Source organism: Chiloscyllium plagiosum, unplaced genomic scaffold (genome assembly GCF_037043375.1).
Source record: "Chiloscyllium plagiosum isolate Xiang-an unplaced genomic scaffold, Cpla_swu_hap1 HiC_scaffold_31, whole genome shotgun sequence".
NCBI classification, from domain to species: Eukaryota; Metazoa; Chordata; class Chondrichthyes; order Orectolobiformes; family Hemiscylliidae; genus Chiloscyllium; species Chiloscyllium plagiosum.
Window position 1 is genome coordinate 9,897,151 of NW_028270169.1, and position 18,723 is coordinate 9,915,873.

At 38.7% G+C, this 18,723-nt stretch overlaps 1 protein-coding gene across 4 annotated transcripts in view; it reads left to right on the forward strand.

Moving 5' to 3' along the window:
• Positions 1–10: 10 nt before the first annotated feature.
• Positions 11–18,723, forward strand: part of ska2 (spindle and kinetochore associated complex subunit 2) — a 40,895-nt gene continuing 22,182 nt past the window's right edge. For 3 of the 4 annotated variants that reach the window (XR_006315773.2, XR_006315774.2, XM_043718154.2), the window contains exons 1-2: positions 11–125; positions 14,832–14,914. Coding sequence is in view for 2 of the 4 variants with exons in the window: in XM_043718154.2 (XP_043574089.1) it covers positions 26–125; positions 14,832–14,914 (183 nt within the window). In the remaining 2 variants the exon portion in view is untranslated. The remainder of the gene's footprint in view (positions 126–14,831; positions 14,915–18,723) is intronic. The other variant, XM_087977219.1, reaches the window with a different exon arrangement.

Sequence of the window (18,723 nt, forward strand, 5' to 3'; positions counted from 1 at the left end):
AATCGTGCAGTAACCGACCAATAGGATGCTACGTATCATCACGTCCGCGAGCCCCCTTTATCGGTTTGCCTTCGGAATGTCAACTATTCAATATGGAGGCCGCGGTCAACAAGCTGGAAGCGATGGTAAGAGGTTTTATTAAAAAAAATTTAAAAAATTATTGAATGGTAGGGGGCGAATTTTAACGTAAGAAACCTATTGCATTGGGTAGAGTAAAGCCTTGTGGTCGCGGGAAAAAAGTTTTTTAAAACCCTTCGCGAGCGCGTTGGGTGTTTTTTTATGGTTAAAACTTTAATTTGTTTGAAAGCCCCTCGTCTTGATTTGCATCCGGGTAACTGGTGCGAAAATGGCGGGAGTGGGATTTCTCTCTTTTCCCAAAGCGGCGGCGGCGCCCACTCCGACGTCTTTGTGATGTTTTTTTCTCTTTCTCTTTCGATCGGAATGGCCTCGATCCAGAGCATGGGGGTTTTAGTCGGTATTCGGGGAATCAGCAGCTATTCTGGTGATGAAACGTGCGGAAGAGGGGAGGGGTGGGGGTGGGGTGTTTGCGAGGCGTTCCCGGCGTTTGTCGACGCTCGCGCCCGTTCTTCGCCGTGCGCGCGCCTTCGCGTGGTGAAGATCGCTTGCTCCGGAGTGCGGGACGACGCGGCGGCTTCCGTGTGCGCGCCCACGCTTCAACTGCTGTTACCGCCCGCCGAGCTCTTCGGTCGACGCCCCCCCCCCCAGTCAATAGGACCCGCTCGTTTTAAACTGTCGACCCGATCTAATCGGGATCACCTTTTTCATTTTTTTTCAAAAATAATGTTCGTAGAAACATTTTGTTTTTATTTCGTACCTTTTCCTTGTTTTTGCTTTTTTTTTGCAAGTGGCAAAACTGATTTAAAGACAAATGAGCTGCGGTGCATCTTTTATTAACCGGATTGTGTCCGAAGGCAATTCTCCTCCACCCCTCCCAAAAAGTAGGAGAAGCTTGTCCGCGCGCCCCCGAGGGGTGCCGTAGTGGTTGTATGTTTTAAATGCTTGTTTGCAGCATTTCACAGTTATAAACTCTATTCTCCCATGGATTTGCACCCGTGCCTCTGAATTGCACCATTTCTGTTCACCATTTTCTGTGCTCAGTTAGGCATTTGAGCTTCAGAGGTGATTTAGTCGAGTGGAACTGCTGGCTTTGGACAAACGAAGTGTTGTTTTTCCTTTTTTTTTAAATCGTCGTCAACTCCACGAATAACCTTTCAAGAGTTTTTTTTAAAAAGGTGTGCTGTGTTCCTGCTCAATAAGGCAGTGGCATTTGTTTTAGACCTGCTGCTTACATTCCCTGAGCCATTCCGAATGCTCTATTCGGACATACACACGAAATATTGGCATGTTATTTGTCAAACATTTTTACTGAGAACTGCTTGGATCTGTGACTGAATTTGATTCTTCAACAGTGAGAGGAAGCCATGGAAGTTTAGGATTTAATCTGGCAATTGTGGAGGAAAGTTAAGAGTCTTTTTTTAAATCCGTGTTTTTCAAACAAAAATAAGATTTAAAAACTGTTGTTAAATTAAGTCAAACTCTGACTTAATTCAAAGCAATCCACTAATTAAATACAGGGCGGCTCAGTGGTTAGCACTGCTGCCTCACAGCACCAGGGCACCAGGTTTGATTCCAGCCTCTGGTGACTGTCTGTGTGGAGTTTGCACATTCTTCTTGTGTCTGCGTGGGTTTCCTCCGGGTGCTCCGGTTTCCTCCCACAGTTCAAAAGATGTGCAGATCAGGTGAATTGGCCATGCTAAATTGCCCCATAGTGTTAGGTCAATTAGTCAGAGGGAAATAGGTCTGGATGGCTTACTCTTCGGAGGTCGGTGTGTACTGGTTGGGCCGAAGGGTCTGTTTCCACACTAAGGAATCTAATCTAAGAGTCCACTGGTGGGAGAGCATTATAATGCTGCTGAAAAGCTATTTCTATATATGCTTCTGTGTATGATTTTGTAACCTTTTGAAGTTCTTGAAAGAAACATTCCGTGCGCATATTGCAAAAATTAATACGTTGAGTGTTGAGGTTATAGATAGCTATATTGTACATATATGGATGCATGATCCTTTTCTGGTTGGCAGTATCTAGCCAGGATTGTGTTCTTGTTTTGAAAGGCTGCTATTTGTAGAAATATCTACTGTTTCTAGCTGATAACAGCTTATAAATGATATACTGCCTTTACTGTAATAAAATGTTGCAAACTGCTTCAAAGCAGAGTTCAGAATTTCATTCTAAGTCACGTGAAGTTGCTTTAAGGCAGATGGCTAAAAGCTTCTTTAAAGAGGTCAGTGATTTTTTTTTAAAGGAAGGTGAGATAGGTGGAGAGGCATGGGAACAAACTCCAGGGCTTGGGGTCTGGCCATCTCAAGGAATAGCTGCCAGTGGTGGAGATATGAAAATCAGAGAAATCCAAGTGACTAGACTTAGGTGAGTGCAGTTTCTTAGAATTGGGTACCTTTCAGGTGAGAGGTATAAACAAAGCCTCATTTATCTCAGGCAGCACTGTTTTGGGGGAGATCAAAATTGGAACGTATTCCTGGTGTGTTGGCCCATTCCTCAGTTGACGTCAAAATTCTGTCATTACCTTGTTACTGTTTATGGGACCTTGCTGAATGCAGATTGACTGCTACACTTCCTACATTACAATGATAACTACACTTTAAAAATATTTCAGTCAAGTGCAGGAGAGTTGAGGCTATGAACGAATTTAAAATTAATGAGCAGCACTAAAATTGATGTGTGGCTTCACTGAGAGGTAGTGTGTGTCAGCAACTAATGGGTTGATGGTGTAAATGGAACTTTTGAGTAAGGACATGGGAACCAATGTTTCAATGATCTTAGTTTTGAACAGAGTAGAAATATTTGGCCAGTTAGCGGTGTGCTGAAATAGTCAAGTCTCAAAGTAGGATGTGTAGATTTCATCAGGTGAGTTAGAATCAGGAAATGCTGTTTTGGTTAATCATTCTACTTGATATGTGGTTGAAAGGTCTTCTCAGTGTCAACACCACCAATGTTAGGAGAAAGTGAGGATTGCAGATGCTGGAGGTCAGAGTTGTGTGGTGTTGAAAAAGCACAGCAGGTCAGGCAGCATCTGAGGAGCAGGACAACCACCATTTCGGGCATAAGCCCTTCATCAGGATTCCTGATAAATGGCTTATGCCCGAAACATCAATTCTCCTGTTCCTCGGATGCTGCCTGACCTGCTGTGCTTTTCCAGCACCACACCGTCAAAGTTACAAATGGTCTGGTTCAGTCTCACACTTGTCCAAGAAAAGGATGATGTTAATGGCAAGGAGCAAATACAATGTCTTCATCTTTCCAATATTTAAGTGGGGAAATTTCTGCTCCATTTTTGAAAATGCATGAGGGAAAACAAAATTGAAATGTTGCATCATCAGTTTTCATTAAACTTTTGAAAGCAGTGATTTGCAATATTTGTTTCTCTTTTTGAGCATTCATTTAGGCAGGGGCAAATACCTTCTCATGTTAGTGTTTTTATGAATTTAGTAAATGGAGATTGTAGTGAGAAACGGTTGTAATTCTTCATTGTTGCTACAGTAACTGTGAAACCATTCCTGACTTGCAGTTGCAAACATCTCCACATGATAATGCAGAAATATTTTAGTAATACAATATTAAGTAAAACAACTTGAGTCCCCTTATCATGCTGAATCTATTTGAATTCATGCAATCCTTTTTGATAGGTTTTGTCAGCTAACAGAAAGATGAAAAACCAGTAAAATGTATGCAGATCCTAATATTGGGATGTTTGTTCTTTACAAAGTAATAAGTTTGAGTTGAAGAGCACATTTCATGTTTGATTTTAAATAAAATTTCCGCTCGAGGTCATTGAGCTAGCCATTTTTTAGGATTCTGAAAACAGTAAATAGTAATTACCAAAATTTGACAAGTCTTTGATGCTCCAATCATCAAAAATGGAGATGGGAAGTTAGATCAATAGTCATCTTCCTGATAAATTAACATGAGGCCATGTCTTCCTGTGACAGAAATTCCCAGGATACGTTTCAATGAACAGGAACTTTTTTTCTGTGTTATGACCTATTTCCCTAACTAACATAGTTTAAAAGATCTATTGCAGAGTCATTATAACTGAGGCATTGACAGATCACCTGTTTTAGATCACGAAGTCCGTGTTACTGATGAATTCTGTTGCCATTGTTGAAATATATAAATTGGACCATTTGCTATGTGAAAATGGCAGATGTTTGTTCATGTCCTTTTTTTTAAACCTTAATTGATGTACTTTGCTCTGTTTTCATTCCATTGTTTATACAAGGATATGGGTATATTATGTAATGTTTACTTTTAAAATTGATTAATTCAGAAATATGTTACATTTTTGCAGATACTGTGCAAATACTGTGTTTCTTTGATATAACTGAAGCAGGATAGTATCCTTAAATAATTTGTCAAGATGTTAAATGTTTGTTTATTAATGACTTGGCTAATCTGTCCAGCAAGCATCTGAGCTTTACAGTGGAGGTTCACGGCAGATGAGGTGCTGCGGGGGACTTGGGAGCTATAGACCAAGATGGGGCCTCTGCTAGAAATGTGGGATGGTGTGATGGTGCTTCATTCTGACATGTAGCCTGCTAATGGTTGCTGTTGAGTCTGCTCTGAATAACAAACAACATGGATGAGAAACTTAAGCATTGAACATCCTTCTGAAATTAAATCTTTAAGAAATTAATAGGTTCAGGAAAGTATTTTTAGTGAGTATGTGTTCTGAAAGTAAGTAAATAATATTTTTCGGAGATGGTCTTGGTTTGTCCAGGTTTTTTGGTATTCTGAAGTTAGGCTGTTAATTTTTTTTGTTTTCTGCAATCTTCCATCAAATTTTAAACTGTAAATTGTATTTGACTTTTTCCAATTTTAAAAATAAGTGCTTCCAACACGACTGAAACTATTAAACCTTTTTGTTTTTGTTCTTGTTGAATTATTAGTGTATTAAGAACTATGGAGAGTGCTGCAGTTGTGGCAGTATTCTGTTCTGTAGTATCTGACTGACACTAGAATATAGTTCTAGTTCTAGGGCTTGGTTATCCCTTCCTGAATAATTGAAGGTTGTGCCAAATAAAGCTGATTTGTTTTCCAACTTTGATGTTTGTGATGTCTGTTAGAAATTCCCTACCATCAAACTTGCTGCCCTTTGTCCGTTCGTCCAGTGCCCTTTTTATGTTGTACTACTAGTGATAACAGAAAAAAGCAGTGCAATATTAAAAGGGCATTGGCTGGCGATGAGATCAAAGCCTATAGGAGCTACAGTTCAGTGGACATTTCTTCCCCAACCACCACTGCTCCTCCCCCATCCCAAAAGGACTTTCTTGTGAAGGAGCAGATGTTTACCAGTGAGAATTTCATTGGTGGGTAAGTTGGAGCTGATGGTACTTTTTTTATACTGAGGAAATTTTGAAGAAAATTTTAAAAATCTGGTGCTATAAATCAAAATCATGAATCTACATTTTGAAACATCATTATTTATTAATTCTGTTTAAAAAATTCTTGAATGAGTGACGCCATGTATTCATGATATATGTTATCCATTTTATCACAATTGTATCCTTTCTCCAAACTGGTTTTAGAATTGCATGGAAGTTATTTCTGATCTGACGTGTAGAATCCCTGTTTTTGCACCACATCAGTGTTGATGCAAAGCAATTTTAAGCCTGCATTTATTGTACTTGTATGATATGTGTGATCTGTAGTCCCCTAACATGAGATGGATCAGAATTTTCAGATTTGAAATGTTGAATGCATTGAAATCAGTGATAAACAAATTAGTTCATTGGGCCCATGGATGCATGCTTCTCTGGCAAATTAATTTTAATTTTGGATCATACCCCTGCTTTCTGCAGTCGTGAATTCCACAGGCTCACCGCTCTTCTTGAGGTGTGGAGAAATTTCTTCACGTAGTTCTAAATGTTTTATTATGTATCCTTTGACTGTGACCCCTGATTGATTTTGGACTCCCCTGTCATGGATCTATCCTGTCTAGCCTTGTTAATACTTCATATTTCTATTAAATATTCTCCACTGCCACTATTCTTCTAAACAGCAAATGTAATCCTAATAAATTCAACCTGTCCTCATGTGCCAGTCCTTCCATCCCAGGAGTCAGTCGGGTAGACCTTCGCTGCACTCCTCCTAGCAAGAATATCCTTCCACTGAAAGAGATGAAACAGCGCACAATTTTGAAGATGTGATCTCTCTGATGACCTATAGAATTGCAGCAAGGCATCTCTGCTCCTGTGCTTGCATCTTGCTATGAAGGCCAATATATTTGCCACTTTTATTGTCTGCTATACCTCAGTGACTGATGTGCATGGACATAGGCTTTGTTACACATTCCCATCTGTTTATAACCATTCTGAATTCTGGGCTTTCCTGTTTTTGCTCCTCAAATGGATAATCTTGCATTTATTCACATTGTACTGCATCTGTAATGGATTTATCTGCTCACTCAGCTTGTGCAGATCACACTGAAGCATCTCTGCATCCTCCTCCCAGGTTGCCTTCCCACTCACCCAGTCATTTGCAAATTTCGAGATGTTATGTTTAGTTCTTTCATCTAAACAGTTACTGTGTATTGTGAATAGTTGGGAGTCCTACCAGTGATTTCACTGGTACCCCATCAGTCAGTTGATTTTCATTTTGAGATTGCCAGCCATTAGCATGAAGCAATTATATAATTTTGTCCAGATTGTTGGAACGCACTCCAAGCAGCCAGGATGCAGACGAAAGTTATTTACTACTTTGAAGTAGTAAAACCTGAGAAGTGTAGAATATGGAAGAAATTGGGTTATACCCTGTGTTACAACACCAATGGGAGTTATGAAATAATAAGTTTGGAAATCTCTCACATTTCTTGTGTTTATCTTCCAGCTGGAGTTGCTGTTGAGAAAGACCAAGAATTACTGTAGATAGTCTTTACCTTTTATCTGTAGACCAGGTGAGAAGGTAGTGCCTCTTAGTTATCTCATGTTGAGTATAATTTAATTCATAAATTTAAATTTCTGTTTGTCCTGTGGTTCATGAGCTTTTACAGTTTATGCTTACATTAATATGACAGCAAAAAAGACTTCCTACCTAGACTTGAACCTCAAATTAAATTTTCTCTAAAACCTTAACTATCTGATAACCACTCCCAATATATTAGGATGTTAAGTTCAGTAATAATGAGATTGATTTTTCTGGGTTGACATCTCACTATCAGGTTATTTTTTAAGTAAAATATTACTTTTAAACTAAATACTTATGAATGTTCATAGCTTGATAATTGAGTTTTAAATCATATCTCGAGAATATTATTTTAGAAAATATTTCAACAAACCTTTTAGTGGCTAATGTTAATAGAAATTGGCTAAGATTGATTGCTTTTACAGATCAGTTTGTTGGGGTGGGACAGTTGAAAGTTCTACAGTCCTTCTAGGCTTGCTGCTGACAGATGCTCTGACTTTATTGCACTACTGTGTTTCACAGCTAGCAGTGCAATAGTATTGTCAAAGCATCTGAAGGTAGGTCAGATCATCGCGGCGGAGAATTTGAAATCGACACCTGGCCATGGGCAGCACAGTGGACTCTTTATGAGCACAGGTTTTGTGTTCTTAAACTGCAGTCTGGCACCAAATGTTGTCATGAAGTAGGAGTATAGTAAGACAGCAGGAGTAACATTTTTGATTTTATTTTTGTCTTGTGAATTCTAAGAAGATTGGATACTTTTCTGCTTAGTTAAGTGTAAAATTGCATGCAGAAATGGTTAGAGCCAGATGAGGCTTTAAGAGCATTAAGAATGCTGTGTGACAAGATCTATGCAAAAAAACAGGCTATTGAATCACTAGTTTTCTTAAAATGCTATTGAAATGTGAATACCATAAGGCAACATGCACTTGTGACATACAAAATAGATTTGACATTGTTTCATTGCAAATAGTGGTAGGGTGGCAACCTCATTGTGAGTTTTCAGGTTTTTGACATACTTCATCTTAACATGAACATGGGAAGATGGGCCTCTTTGATGTGGGAGAGAGAATTTAAACGCTTTCTTTAAATTGCACGTGCTTGGTGCATTGATTGGAGTTCAAAGCTGTTATGCTAAAATGTAGGTTTAGGTATGTAGGTTTAAAATGTAGATTTTTAACTAGAATGTTGAACGCTGTAACTTTTTACTGTGGTAGTAAATTCTTTGGGTATCCTCATTTGTGGGCACCGACAATTTTGAAGTTGAATGGATTTAATGGATATAGGTTTTCTGCAAGATAATTTTGGATTTTTAGTAATGATCAGTGAAATAGAATTTCACACAAGCATTCATTAGAGAAGTGCAATTCATAATCGGGTGTTGGAGTGTCGTCGTGCTTGCAAAATTATTTCTACTCTTTTAAATACCCTCAAAATCTGGGATTCCAGTTATGTATTTCTTTGATCATGCAAATACTGTTTGGCTGTTCAATACTCTTAGTCCATTCAGATGTATATTCCTCTGCAATTGTGGATGCAAAGAATATAGAACAGTTTAGCACAATGCATCCCCTTTGACCCTCGATGTTGTGCTGACCTTTTGCCAAGATAAAGAAATTTTTTCGTTTTACATAGTGATTGTTGTGATATAAAATATATTGCCTGAAAGGATGGTGAAGGAAGATTAAATAGCATCATTTAGAAGGAATTTTGATTAAAAATTTGTTGGGGAGAAAATTACTGTACAAATTGAACAGCAAAGTGGGGTTTAGTTTGCTCTCCAAGTCCCAGTATAGGCATTATGACCAAATGACTACCTGCACTATTCTATAACTTTGGTTTCGTATTGGTATTTCTCACTTCGCAATATTCAAATTTTAATGTCTGTTATTGCAATTAATCAAATCTTTTACAGGATCCAGCAGCCACAGAAAATCCAGTGTCTCGTCTCAACCAACATCTTGGACGTGGGGTTTTGGAATCAAGAGAAATGTTACAACTTGAATGTGTTTACTGCAGGTTGCAGTGTGATTGTGGGCTGCACTGTACATAAGATTGATTAACTTCATAAAGTTGCAATTTCCTTGGCTATACAGTCCATTGCACACTTAATTTTTAAACTATATGCATACATTGGGATGCTGTTTGCAATAAAAGAATGATTTAGCTGTTTGGTTTTGTCACTGGTTATCAGTAATATCTGCCTTTTTACACAGAGACTATTTGAACTGTCTGACTCTGAAGCAGTCTTAATTGCAAGAAATCTAACTTCTGTACTTATTGTCCATTATTGGATTGATTTCTAAAGACATATTTAGTAAAACACTTCAGATCCTAATATTTGTTTGTGAAAATATATTTCCTGTACAATCCTGACTATTGTCCCTGTTACAGATTCACTAAGCAAAAGTGCCAGTATTTCACCATTTGTTCTGTCAAACCTGCGTATAACTTCTTTGCTTCTATTCAGGTTTTTTCTCTCAAACTTGCTTATTGCACTGTATAAGATTATGGGAGAGGGGCTTTTATATTTTAACATTTTTCTTAGTGGCAAAATATTATGTTTCTATGGAAGTTCTTTTAAATGTATGCAGAGTATTTAATGGGTAGTATTGATCATATTGTATGGTATTTTGCAGACTGTTTATTTAGATTATGGGTTAACCCTGTACCTGTGTACAGTATATGTTGTTTGATGTAAATGTTACATTCTATACCTTTTCCTCCCTAAGATTAATTTGGCTTATTTTCAGCTGACCTGTCTTAGTTTATTTCTTTTTGGGTCAAAAAGGTTATTTGGCTGTATTGACTGACCGACCTCTTCTGTCTCTTTATAAACTGTTCTCTAAATAAAAACTCTTATCTTTGCATCTCATTGTGTAACAGTGTGGTTAAGATCAGAAGCTTGAAGATTTCTGACTGTATTGTTCAAATTTCACAGCATGGTATGGCCACCTGTGCTATAAAAGGATATTAAACTTCAACACACCAGTTTGCATAAGGCATTTTGAGGTAATGAACTAAATGTTATTCCTGCTTCCAGCACACTAAGATCTCACTGCACTATCATTTCGATGTTCATTTGCATCCTAATTCACTAAATGCAGCAAAAATCTGATGGATTTATACATATGGATTCTAGCAGAGCATCTTTCAGAAGTAGTTCTGAAGAAGTCTTGACAGACTCAATTCTGTTTTTTTTGTCCGCAGCTGCTACAAGACCTGCTGAGTTTCTCCAGCATTTTGTGTGTTTATTAGGTCAAGAGTTTTCTCCTTTCTGTCTTCCTCCATTTTTGAATAGAAGTGTTATGTTTGAGGTTTTCCAATCCACTGGAACCCTTTCAGAATCCCGAGTATTTTGGAAGATTGTGATGAATGCAAACATTATCTCTGAAGCTGCTTCCTTTTAGATTCTAGGATAAAGGGCATGAGATATATCCAGGGGACTTATTGGCCTTTAATCCCATTCGAGGCTGTTGTGATGCAATGGTAATGTCCCTCCATCTGAGCCAGCAGGCTAATTTTCAAGTCCCACCTATTCCTGAAATGTCATGACGTCTCTCAAAAGGTTGATTAGAAAATGGTTTATTAATTATTAAGCTTTATTAATACTTTTTTCTACTGACTATTCCTAGGATGCCTCTACTGTGAAGATGAATACAAGATGCTTGTTTAAAGTCTTCTCTAATTTCCTTGGTTTCCATTAATTCCCCATACTCATTCAAGTTTGCTGTTTGAAACTTTTACTGTAATTTTCCCAGTCCACTCTGGCCTCAACCTGTAATTTTTCTATTAAAGTTTAAAGCACTAGTTTCAGATCCTAATTTCTAATTTTCGTAAACTGAATGTGAAACCTTTCAGAGGACTTTTTCCTGTGAGGTCACCAATTAATCCTGTCTCATTACATATTATCAGGTCTGGGTACACTGTTCCCTGGTCAGTTCCAGCGCACATTGTGCGAAGAAACTAAACTCATCATTCAGGTTATGTTTATCTCCAGTTTTTATATATGAAGATTAAAATTGTCCATATTTATTGCAGGCTTTTCTTTACAGGCCCAATTTATCTCTTGACCTGTACTCTGTCCTACAGTGGGTCATGTAAACCACTCCCAGTGACTTTCCTTTATTTCTTTTGTTATTTATAAATTTATGCCCTAATTTTTGACAGTCAACAGCAAAAATTGGAAATTTATCTTTCACCACCAGACGGATGTATTGTTCAATCTGCAATTCAAATTGCTAATCAATTACAGCAGTTCTTGTTAAAAGGCATTTATGGGCCCTTGGGGAAGGGAGGCTCACAGATGAACACTTGTGCAGCTGTCACCGTAAAGAGAACTGGACACTGGCATCATTTTCTTATTGAAGTTACTATATTCTTGAAATGAAAATAGAAAATTGAATCTGAGGCTTCCTTCGAGCTTGGGTGATGCCAGGGGCCTGTATCTGTTCAGGGAAGGCTGGATAGTGCAATCATTGCATTGTTCAGCTGTGATTCTGTTATTAGAACAATGTTGTCTGTCTGCTCTACAGTGCCCAATCTCTCCATGTCATTTCTCTGTATTTATCTGTATCTGGTGGACTTGTGTTATGCAAAAATCAAGAGTGTCCGTGCAAGATTGGAGTTGAATTTGTCAATCTTAGTTGCAAAGATAGGTCTGGCCACATAGCTGCAGAATGTTCTGTTGATTTGGACTGTCATACTACTGAATCCTTGGAAAGTTTATGCAGAGTAGCTGTATACCAGAAGTTCATTAGGCAGTGGTTCATATGTAAAGTTCTTAAGGCCCTGTGGAAAAATAATGATTCCCTGAACAGACTGTCAAAGTCACTTGGTAGGATGCCTCGTGGTCAGAACTTTAAAACAAACTTCAAGACGTAGCTTGGTTTGTGGTGAGAAGGAACTTCTGGTAGATCTTTGTGTGCCTGGAATCTCACTGTATCCATTCTGACCACAAGGCCGCTGGCTGCAGAGAGGAAGAGATTTTTGTACATCTCCTAAAATATATCTGAGCAAAACAGAACTGGAAAGGCAAGTGGTGATATTGTTGTGGTTCATCCTGAGAAGCTCTTTAGCAATGCAATTCTGTGACCTCTGCAAATAGTCTGTGGAGTATAACGTGCATACAATGACCGCTGCTGGAGCACCAGTAACCCAGTGAAAGATGCTTTTTGGTCTATTCAAAACGTGTTGGTCATCCATTGCAAAGAGTTGTTCATGGCTTAGTTTTACAGACTGATGCATTCAAAGATCCAGGACCATGTTCTGAGGGAACCTCTTAAATCATGGAATAGCCACTGCAAAGACTCCATCAGGATCAGTCACATTCTAATGTGCTCCAACCATGTTGCGCTGACAGGCTGGGACCTACATAGAACCATTCCAGCTGTACATAGCAGTCTGTATTTGACATGAAGTGAATATAATCTAATTACAAATAGAAGCACCTCGTCACATACTGAATTGAAATATATTATGTTTCTGTGTAACATGGAAACTGGGATATTTAATAAAATTTTCCAGTGGCAGATTACTTATGAAATGTTTTTTGCAGTGGGGATAAAACCTGAGTTTTTAAACATGTATTAAATTATGCTGTAAATCTATTTGTAAGTTCATAATTATCAGTTGGCAGATTTTCTTTCTTGTGCTGTGTTACATGAGAGAAGATATTCATAAAAGCCAATATTCCAACCACAAAAGGATCAGTTTAAGTTCCAAACTTGCAGTTTTTAGTTAGCAGTATAGAAATCGGATTACTGGTTTTTGATTTTTTTTGGCTGGGGGGGTCAAAATGATGGAAGGAATTTGGAGTTTAATCTCATTTTCAAGTATTAATAACTTGGTGGAGGATATACTGAACAAATGCAATCAGAGTTGACTCTATACTGATTGTGTCAGTTTTTAGGTATTCAGAGATACAGTCCTGGGAAAAAATAAAATGCCATTTTATTGATCAAAGATCTTGAAATTGTAATTATAATCCTCCATTTGTTTTTATTATTGAGGTTTATTAGAACCATCATAATGTTGACCTTCAGTTTCTTTAGATCTTTTACCTTAACCTTCCTGTCTTTTTGGTGTAGCGTTTTAGCGTAGGAGCTGTACCAATGTTGTATAGGGCAAAAGTGAGGACTGCAGATGCTGGAAATCTGAGTCTAGATTAGAGTGGTGCTGGAAAAGCACAGCAGGTCAGACCGCATTCGAGGAGCAGGAAAATCGACTTCGGGCAAACGCCCTTCATCAGGAATGAAGGCAGTGACCCTTTGGGGTGAGAGATAAGTGGGAGGGGGATGGGGCTGGGGAGAAGGTAGCATAGGCAGGTAGGATAGGTTCACGAGGATGGTGCTGAGCTGGAAGGTTGGGACTGGGGTAAGGTCGGGGGAGGTCCGTTGACATTTCCACGACCTCCAAATGGACCCCACCAGGGATATATTTCCCTCCCACTTTCCGCAAAGACCGTTCCTTCTGACTACCTGGTCAGGTCCGTGCCCCCCAACAAACCATCTTCCCCTTCCACTGCAAGAATTGGAAAACCTACGCCCACACCTCTCCCCTCACTTCCACCCAAGGCTCCAAAGAAGCCTTCAACATCCATCAAAGTTTCACCTGCACAGCCACCAATGTCATTTATTGTATCCGTTGCTCCCGATGCAGTCTCCTCTACATTGGGGAGACTGGACGCCGCCTTGCAGAGTGCTTTAGGGAACATCTATGGGACACCCACACCAATCAACCCCACCGCCCCATAGCCCAACATTTCAACTCCCCATCCCACTCTGCCGAGGACATGCAGGTCCTGGGCCGCCTCCCTGTCACTCCCTCACCACCCAATGCTTGGAGGAAGAATGCCTCAGAACACTTCAACCCCTGGGGCATCAATGTGGACTTCACAAGATTCCTCATTTCCCCTCCTGCCACCTTACCCCTGTCCCAACCTTCCAGCTCAGCACCATTCTCATGACCTGTTCTACCTGCCAATCTTCCTTCCCACCTATCAGCTCCACCCTCCTCTCTGACCTATCACCATCATCCCTACCCCCATCTACCTATTGTACTCTTTATTACCTTCTCCCCAGCCCCACCCCCTCCCATTTATCTCTCCATCCTGGAGGCTCCCTGCCTTCATTCTTGATGAAGGGCTTTTGCCCCAAACGTCAATTTCCTGCTCCTTGGATGCTGCCTGACCTGCTGTGCTTTTCCACTGTAATCTAGACCAACGTTGGTCATCTCAGGCTTTAACTGATCAATTCCTGTGTACTTCACAAAAAAAAGCTTGGGCAAAATACACTAGTAAGCTGTCTAGCTGTTCATTTTGTTCTGTTTGGGTGGGTTTATTGTATTTCTTCTGTCATTTTCATGATTTTATTTGGCTTTTAAAACCAGTTGAAGTGCATTTTATGCTTTGAGTATCACTTTTGTTTTTGTCAGCCTTGTGTCTGAATCAGAAAATTGTGGTAAAAGCCCCATTTTACAGAGTTGAGTATATAATCCAGACTTATCCTGAAGAGAGCTGCTAGAACTATCAGAGGTGCTGTTATTTACATGAAATGTTAAACCATGACCCCTGTTGCCCTGTTGTGTGGAGATTTAAGAAGTCCCATAGCACCAGTTTGATGAAAAATGGGGAAGCCTCTGATGTCTTGGCCAGCATGCATTCCTTCAGTCAACACCAAAATCTGTATTTGGTCAGTTATTTCATTGTTCTTTGAGGCCTGGCTGTGTGCAAATTGACTTCAAATGTCCTACATTATAACAGTGGCTACACTTAAGTGGTTCTAAAGCAATGACTGTCTTTGGATGAAAGAATTATGTACAATTTCTTTTATAGATTATTTTAATGAACCAGTTCAGAAATCTTATGACCCCTCTCTGGAACAGGTGGAACTTGAGCGCCTGCCTTCTGTCCCAGAGGTAGGGCACTGCCATGATGTTTTCTATTGATTGATGATATCATTATAGCAAATGGTAACAGAAACACACAAAAAAAAGCTTCATTGGCTGATGGTTGTATCCACATATTTCTCTCTGCAATATTTTCCTAATTATCAACAGTTGACTTGTTTAATGTTGATTTTAGAAAGCTGTTAATACCCTTGACTATAATTTGACAAATATTAACTGTTAATTTTTCTGGCTCCCATTATCCCTTTTCAATGATTTCTAATTAAGATTGGAGCTTGAATTGAAAAGCAGCAGTAACAAGCTAGTATTTTTATTGGAGTGAGGTTGGGAGTAGTTTTGTTCTTAACTTTACACGCCCAGCATGTTCATGGTGATTTTATTAGGACAGGCCTATACATTCATTTGGAATTCATTTGTACAGGAGGGCGAAATGACAGATGCAGAATTTCAGGGGTTTAAGTCAAAGTGCAAATAACCCATTTGAACGGTATTACAACTGTTTACCAATTCAAGCCCCAAGCACCTTAATGTTCAGAATAGTAGCAAAGACGTCCACCAATTCGGAATGTTTTAAAATCAATGGCTTTTGACATAAGTACTTTTTGAATTGCAGTCATTGTGATTAGCTGTAGAGCGCTTTGGAATGTCTTGATATTGTAAAAGCTGCAAATAAATGCCAGAATGACTTCCTTGACTTTGTTTTATTTTCAGTTCTGGCTGTAAGTGGTACTGATTAGTCTGGACTTTTAGTAAGCAAGATCTGAATGGTTTCCAGATAATCTTGCTGCACCTTCATATTGGAGGAGAAAGAAATGAGAAAACAAATTGCTTTCCATTATAAATCTCTTGTGCCTGCTGAGCTGTCGAGTTGTAAGATTTCGATGTTCACTTTAGCTTTACTTTGAAGATTTAAGTCAGTTACAATTATTAAACCGAGTTGAGAGAGCCAATTTAAATCTAGTTCTGATTAGTTGCAAGAATATTTTCACAAGTTTCACAGAATTTGTTAAATTTATCATAACAAGTGTAAAAGAAATGGTGTTCAATGAAGATTTTTTTTATCAGTTGATGCACTTAAGGAATGTTCGTTTATTGGCTGACCGGGCATGACCCAAGTGGGTTGAGGTTGTTTTTCTGCTTACGGTCTTACTATGCTTCAAATCACGAAGAGTCTCCACTTGTTAGCCCTTGCTATCTGCCCCCATCCCCTGTGCTTGATCAGATGCATTCTGAAATCAAACTGACTAAACAGTACATGCTCAATTCCTAATCGGTTTTTTTAAAGGACTGGTCAGCTCTCTGATATTTCTTCGTACTATCTCCTCATTTGTTCTTTGAAATATCAATCGTATCCCTTTTTATGAAAGCTTACTAACTTCATAAATCTTGACCAGCATAGCTTTGGTTGAGTAATTTGTACACCTGTTCAGAGAAACGAGTGCTTAATGTCCCAAATATTTTGAAGCCTATCGATACTCTTTAACTACAATGACAATGTGGTATTCAATTACTCTTGAAACGTGAAACCATTTCACCAATGTTAGTTTCAAAAGACTATACCAGCTTAGTTTATAGTCCAAAAGACCTACTATATACTTAAGTTACTAAATGAAACCATTTTAAAAAGCATTTTACCTCGAAGGATACTTGCGTTTATTAGCCTAAGTTTATATTAGCCAGTGCTGTAAAAATGACCTAAAACCATAACTCTGTGACTTACCTTTGACATGTCATATAGCTGTTCTTGCAGAAGTGTTCCAGAACTAAATGTTTAAAAGAAATTAATTGCTTACTTAACTAAAATAATTTAACCCTGCAAAATGCATTTAATATCCTAGCACTGACTGCAGTTCTGCTTTTCTTGATCTCTCCAGGTAAAGGAGGCTTATATTGGGAGACAAATTACTTTGTCATTCCAGCTAGTTATCCATTTTGAGTGTTTCAAGGCTTTAACTTAGGGTAAAGCTTCATTTTGGCTAGTTTTTTTACAGTACCCAATTAGTGCCTTTTTATTTTTGTTGTCATCATCCATCAATCCTCTTTGTACTGAAATTATTACATAATCCTAAATGTTGTAGATGCATGTTCCTATTAATGTGTTTTGGTTCGTGGGTATATTTTTAACAAATATTGATGGGTACATTGACGTATGCCAAGAGCACCCTGAATTTTGTTCTGTTTGTGGCTTTTCATTAAGTTGTCAAAGTTTTCCTGATGATTGGGCTACATTCTAAAATGATTGAATTATATTTACAGTATTCCATATAAACACTAATGATTTTTCATTATCATAAGCAAATTTTTGCTCTCTATTTCTGTGACAGTAAGAAAACTGTTCTGCGTTCTTTTAAATAGAAAGGGTACATTTGTAATATATGACATGTCATGTCAGTCAGTCAGATTGATGGGTTGCAATATAATCCTGAAGCATAGACTTCTTTAGACTTATCTGTGGTGCACAAGCACCTTTTTCTTTTCAAACAAAAGTTCCAGTTAGGATGTATTTTTAAGAAGTAACAGTTTTTTTGTCGATGCTCAAGTACTGGGACCCTATCGATATTGCCTCTGCTTTGTAGATAGCTGTGAGTAGTGCAATATTGCTTATAGGGTTTCAGTGTTTGAGAATTGCGGCCTGGCCTACGCCCATCGCTAAGCTTTAATGTTCACATCAACAAAGTTGTGAAACAAGTGTTTATACTTTTCTAGTGGTGAAAGAAATGGGGGAAGATGTGCAACACTAAGTCAGTCATTTAAGAGGCATTTGGTTGGGCATATGAATAGGAAGGGTTTGGAGGGATATGGGCCGGGTGCTGGCAGGTGGGACTAGGTTGGGTTGGGATATCTGGTCGGTATGGACAGGTTGGACCAAAGGATCTGTTTCCATGCTGTATAACTCTGACTGTAATTGCAATTGGCTCCAACCCTGCTAATAGTTCAATTAAGAATATTCTGAAGATTCCTGAAGAAGGGCTTATGCCCGAAACATTGATTCTCCTGCTCCTTGGATGCTGCCTGACCTGCTGCACTTTTCCAGCAACACATTTTTCAGCAATATTCTGAAGATGTATGGTTTTGATGTTTGAGCGAATCCTAGCTTAATCTTATTTACGTAGGTGTTGTAATTTGGCTACAATGACTTTGCCAATAACAGGATCTAGCTAATCCGTAATGATCCTGTAATGGCTAAGGTCCACTTAAAAACTTCCCACAATGTTAAAGGTGGGAGTTGTGCCGAAGTAACTTCACCAAGTTATACATATGAGGCTAGACATATGAGCCTAGCCTAGGATTTTGGTGACTTATCCTTCAAAAATCACATCCTAGTCCAGTGCAGTTTGTTTTATTTGGCAACGCATAAATGCTCTTCTGTGGAAATCTCTTAACTGTTGAAGACTTTAATGTCTTTCTACAAGTACTGCTGTAATTAGCTGCCTCAGCACGCATTGCAAATTGTATATCGGAGCCTCCTGGTGGTGAATCGACAATTCAATTTTTTTATATTGTTAGCTGTCACAAACCTGGAAATGAGAGCGCCCTTCAAAACGCCAAGATGTCTCAAGGCACTTTCCTCTGAATTAAGCACTTTTGATGTGTAGTCACTGTTGTCATATATTACAGCAGCAAAAATTTACACATACCAAGCTTTTGCCAACAGCAATGAGACTATGCCTGGATAATCTGTTCTGATAATAGTGTTTGCGGCAAACCTATTGCAAACTTCTTTTTCGTGTGTTGTAGAATCTGTTCTGCGCATCTAATCTGAAAGATGGCATTTCCCTCAGTACAGTCCCAAAGTGTAAGATTAGATTATGTACCAA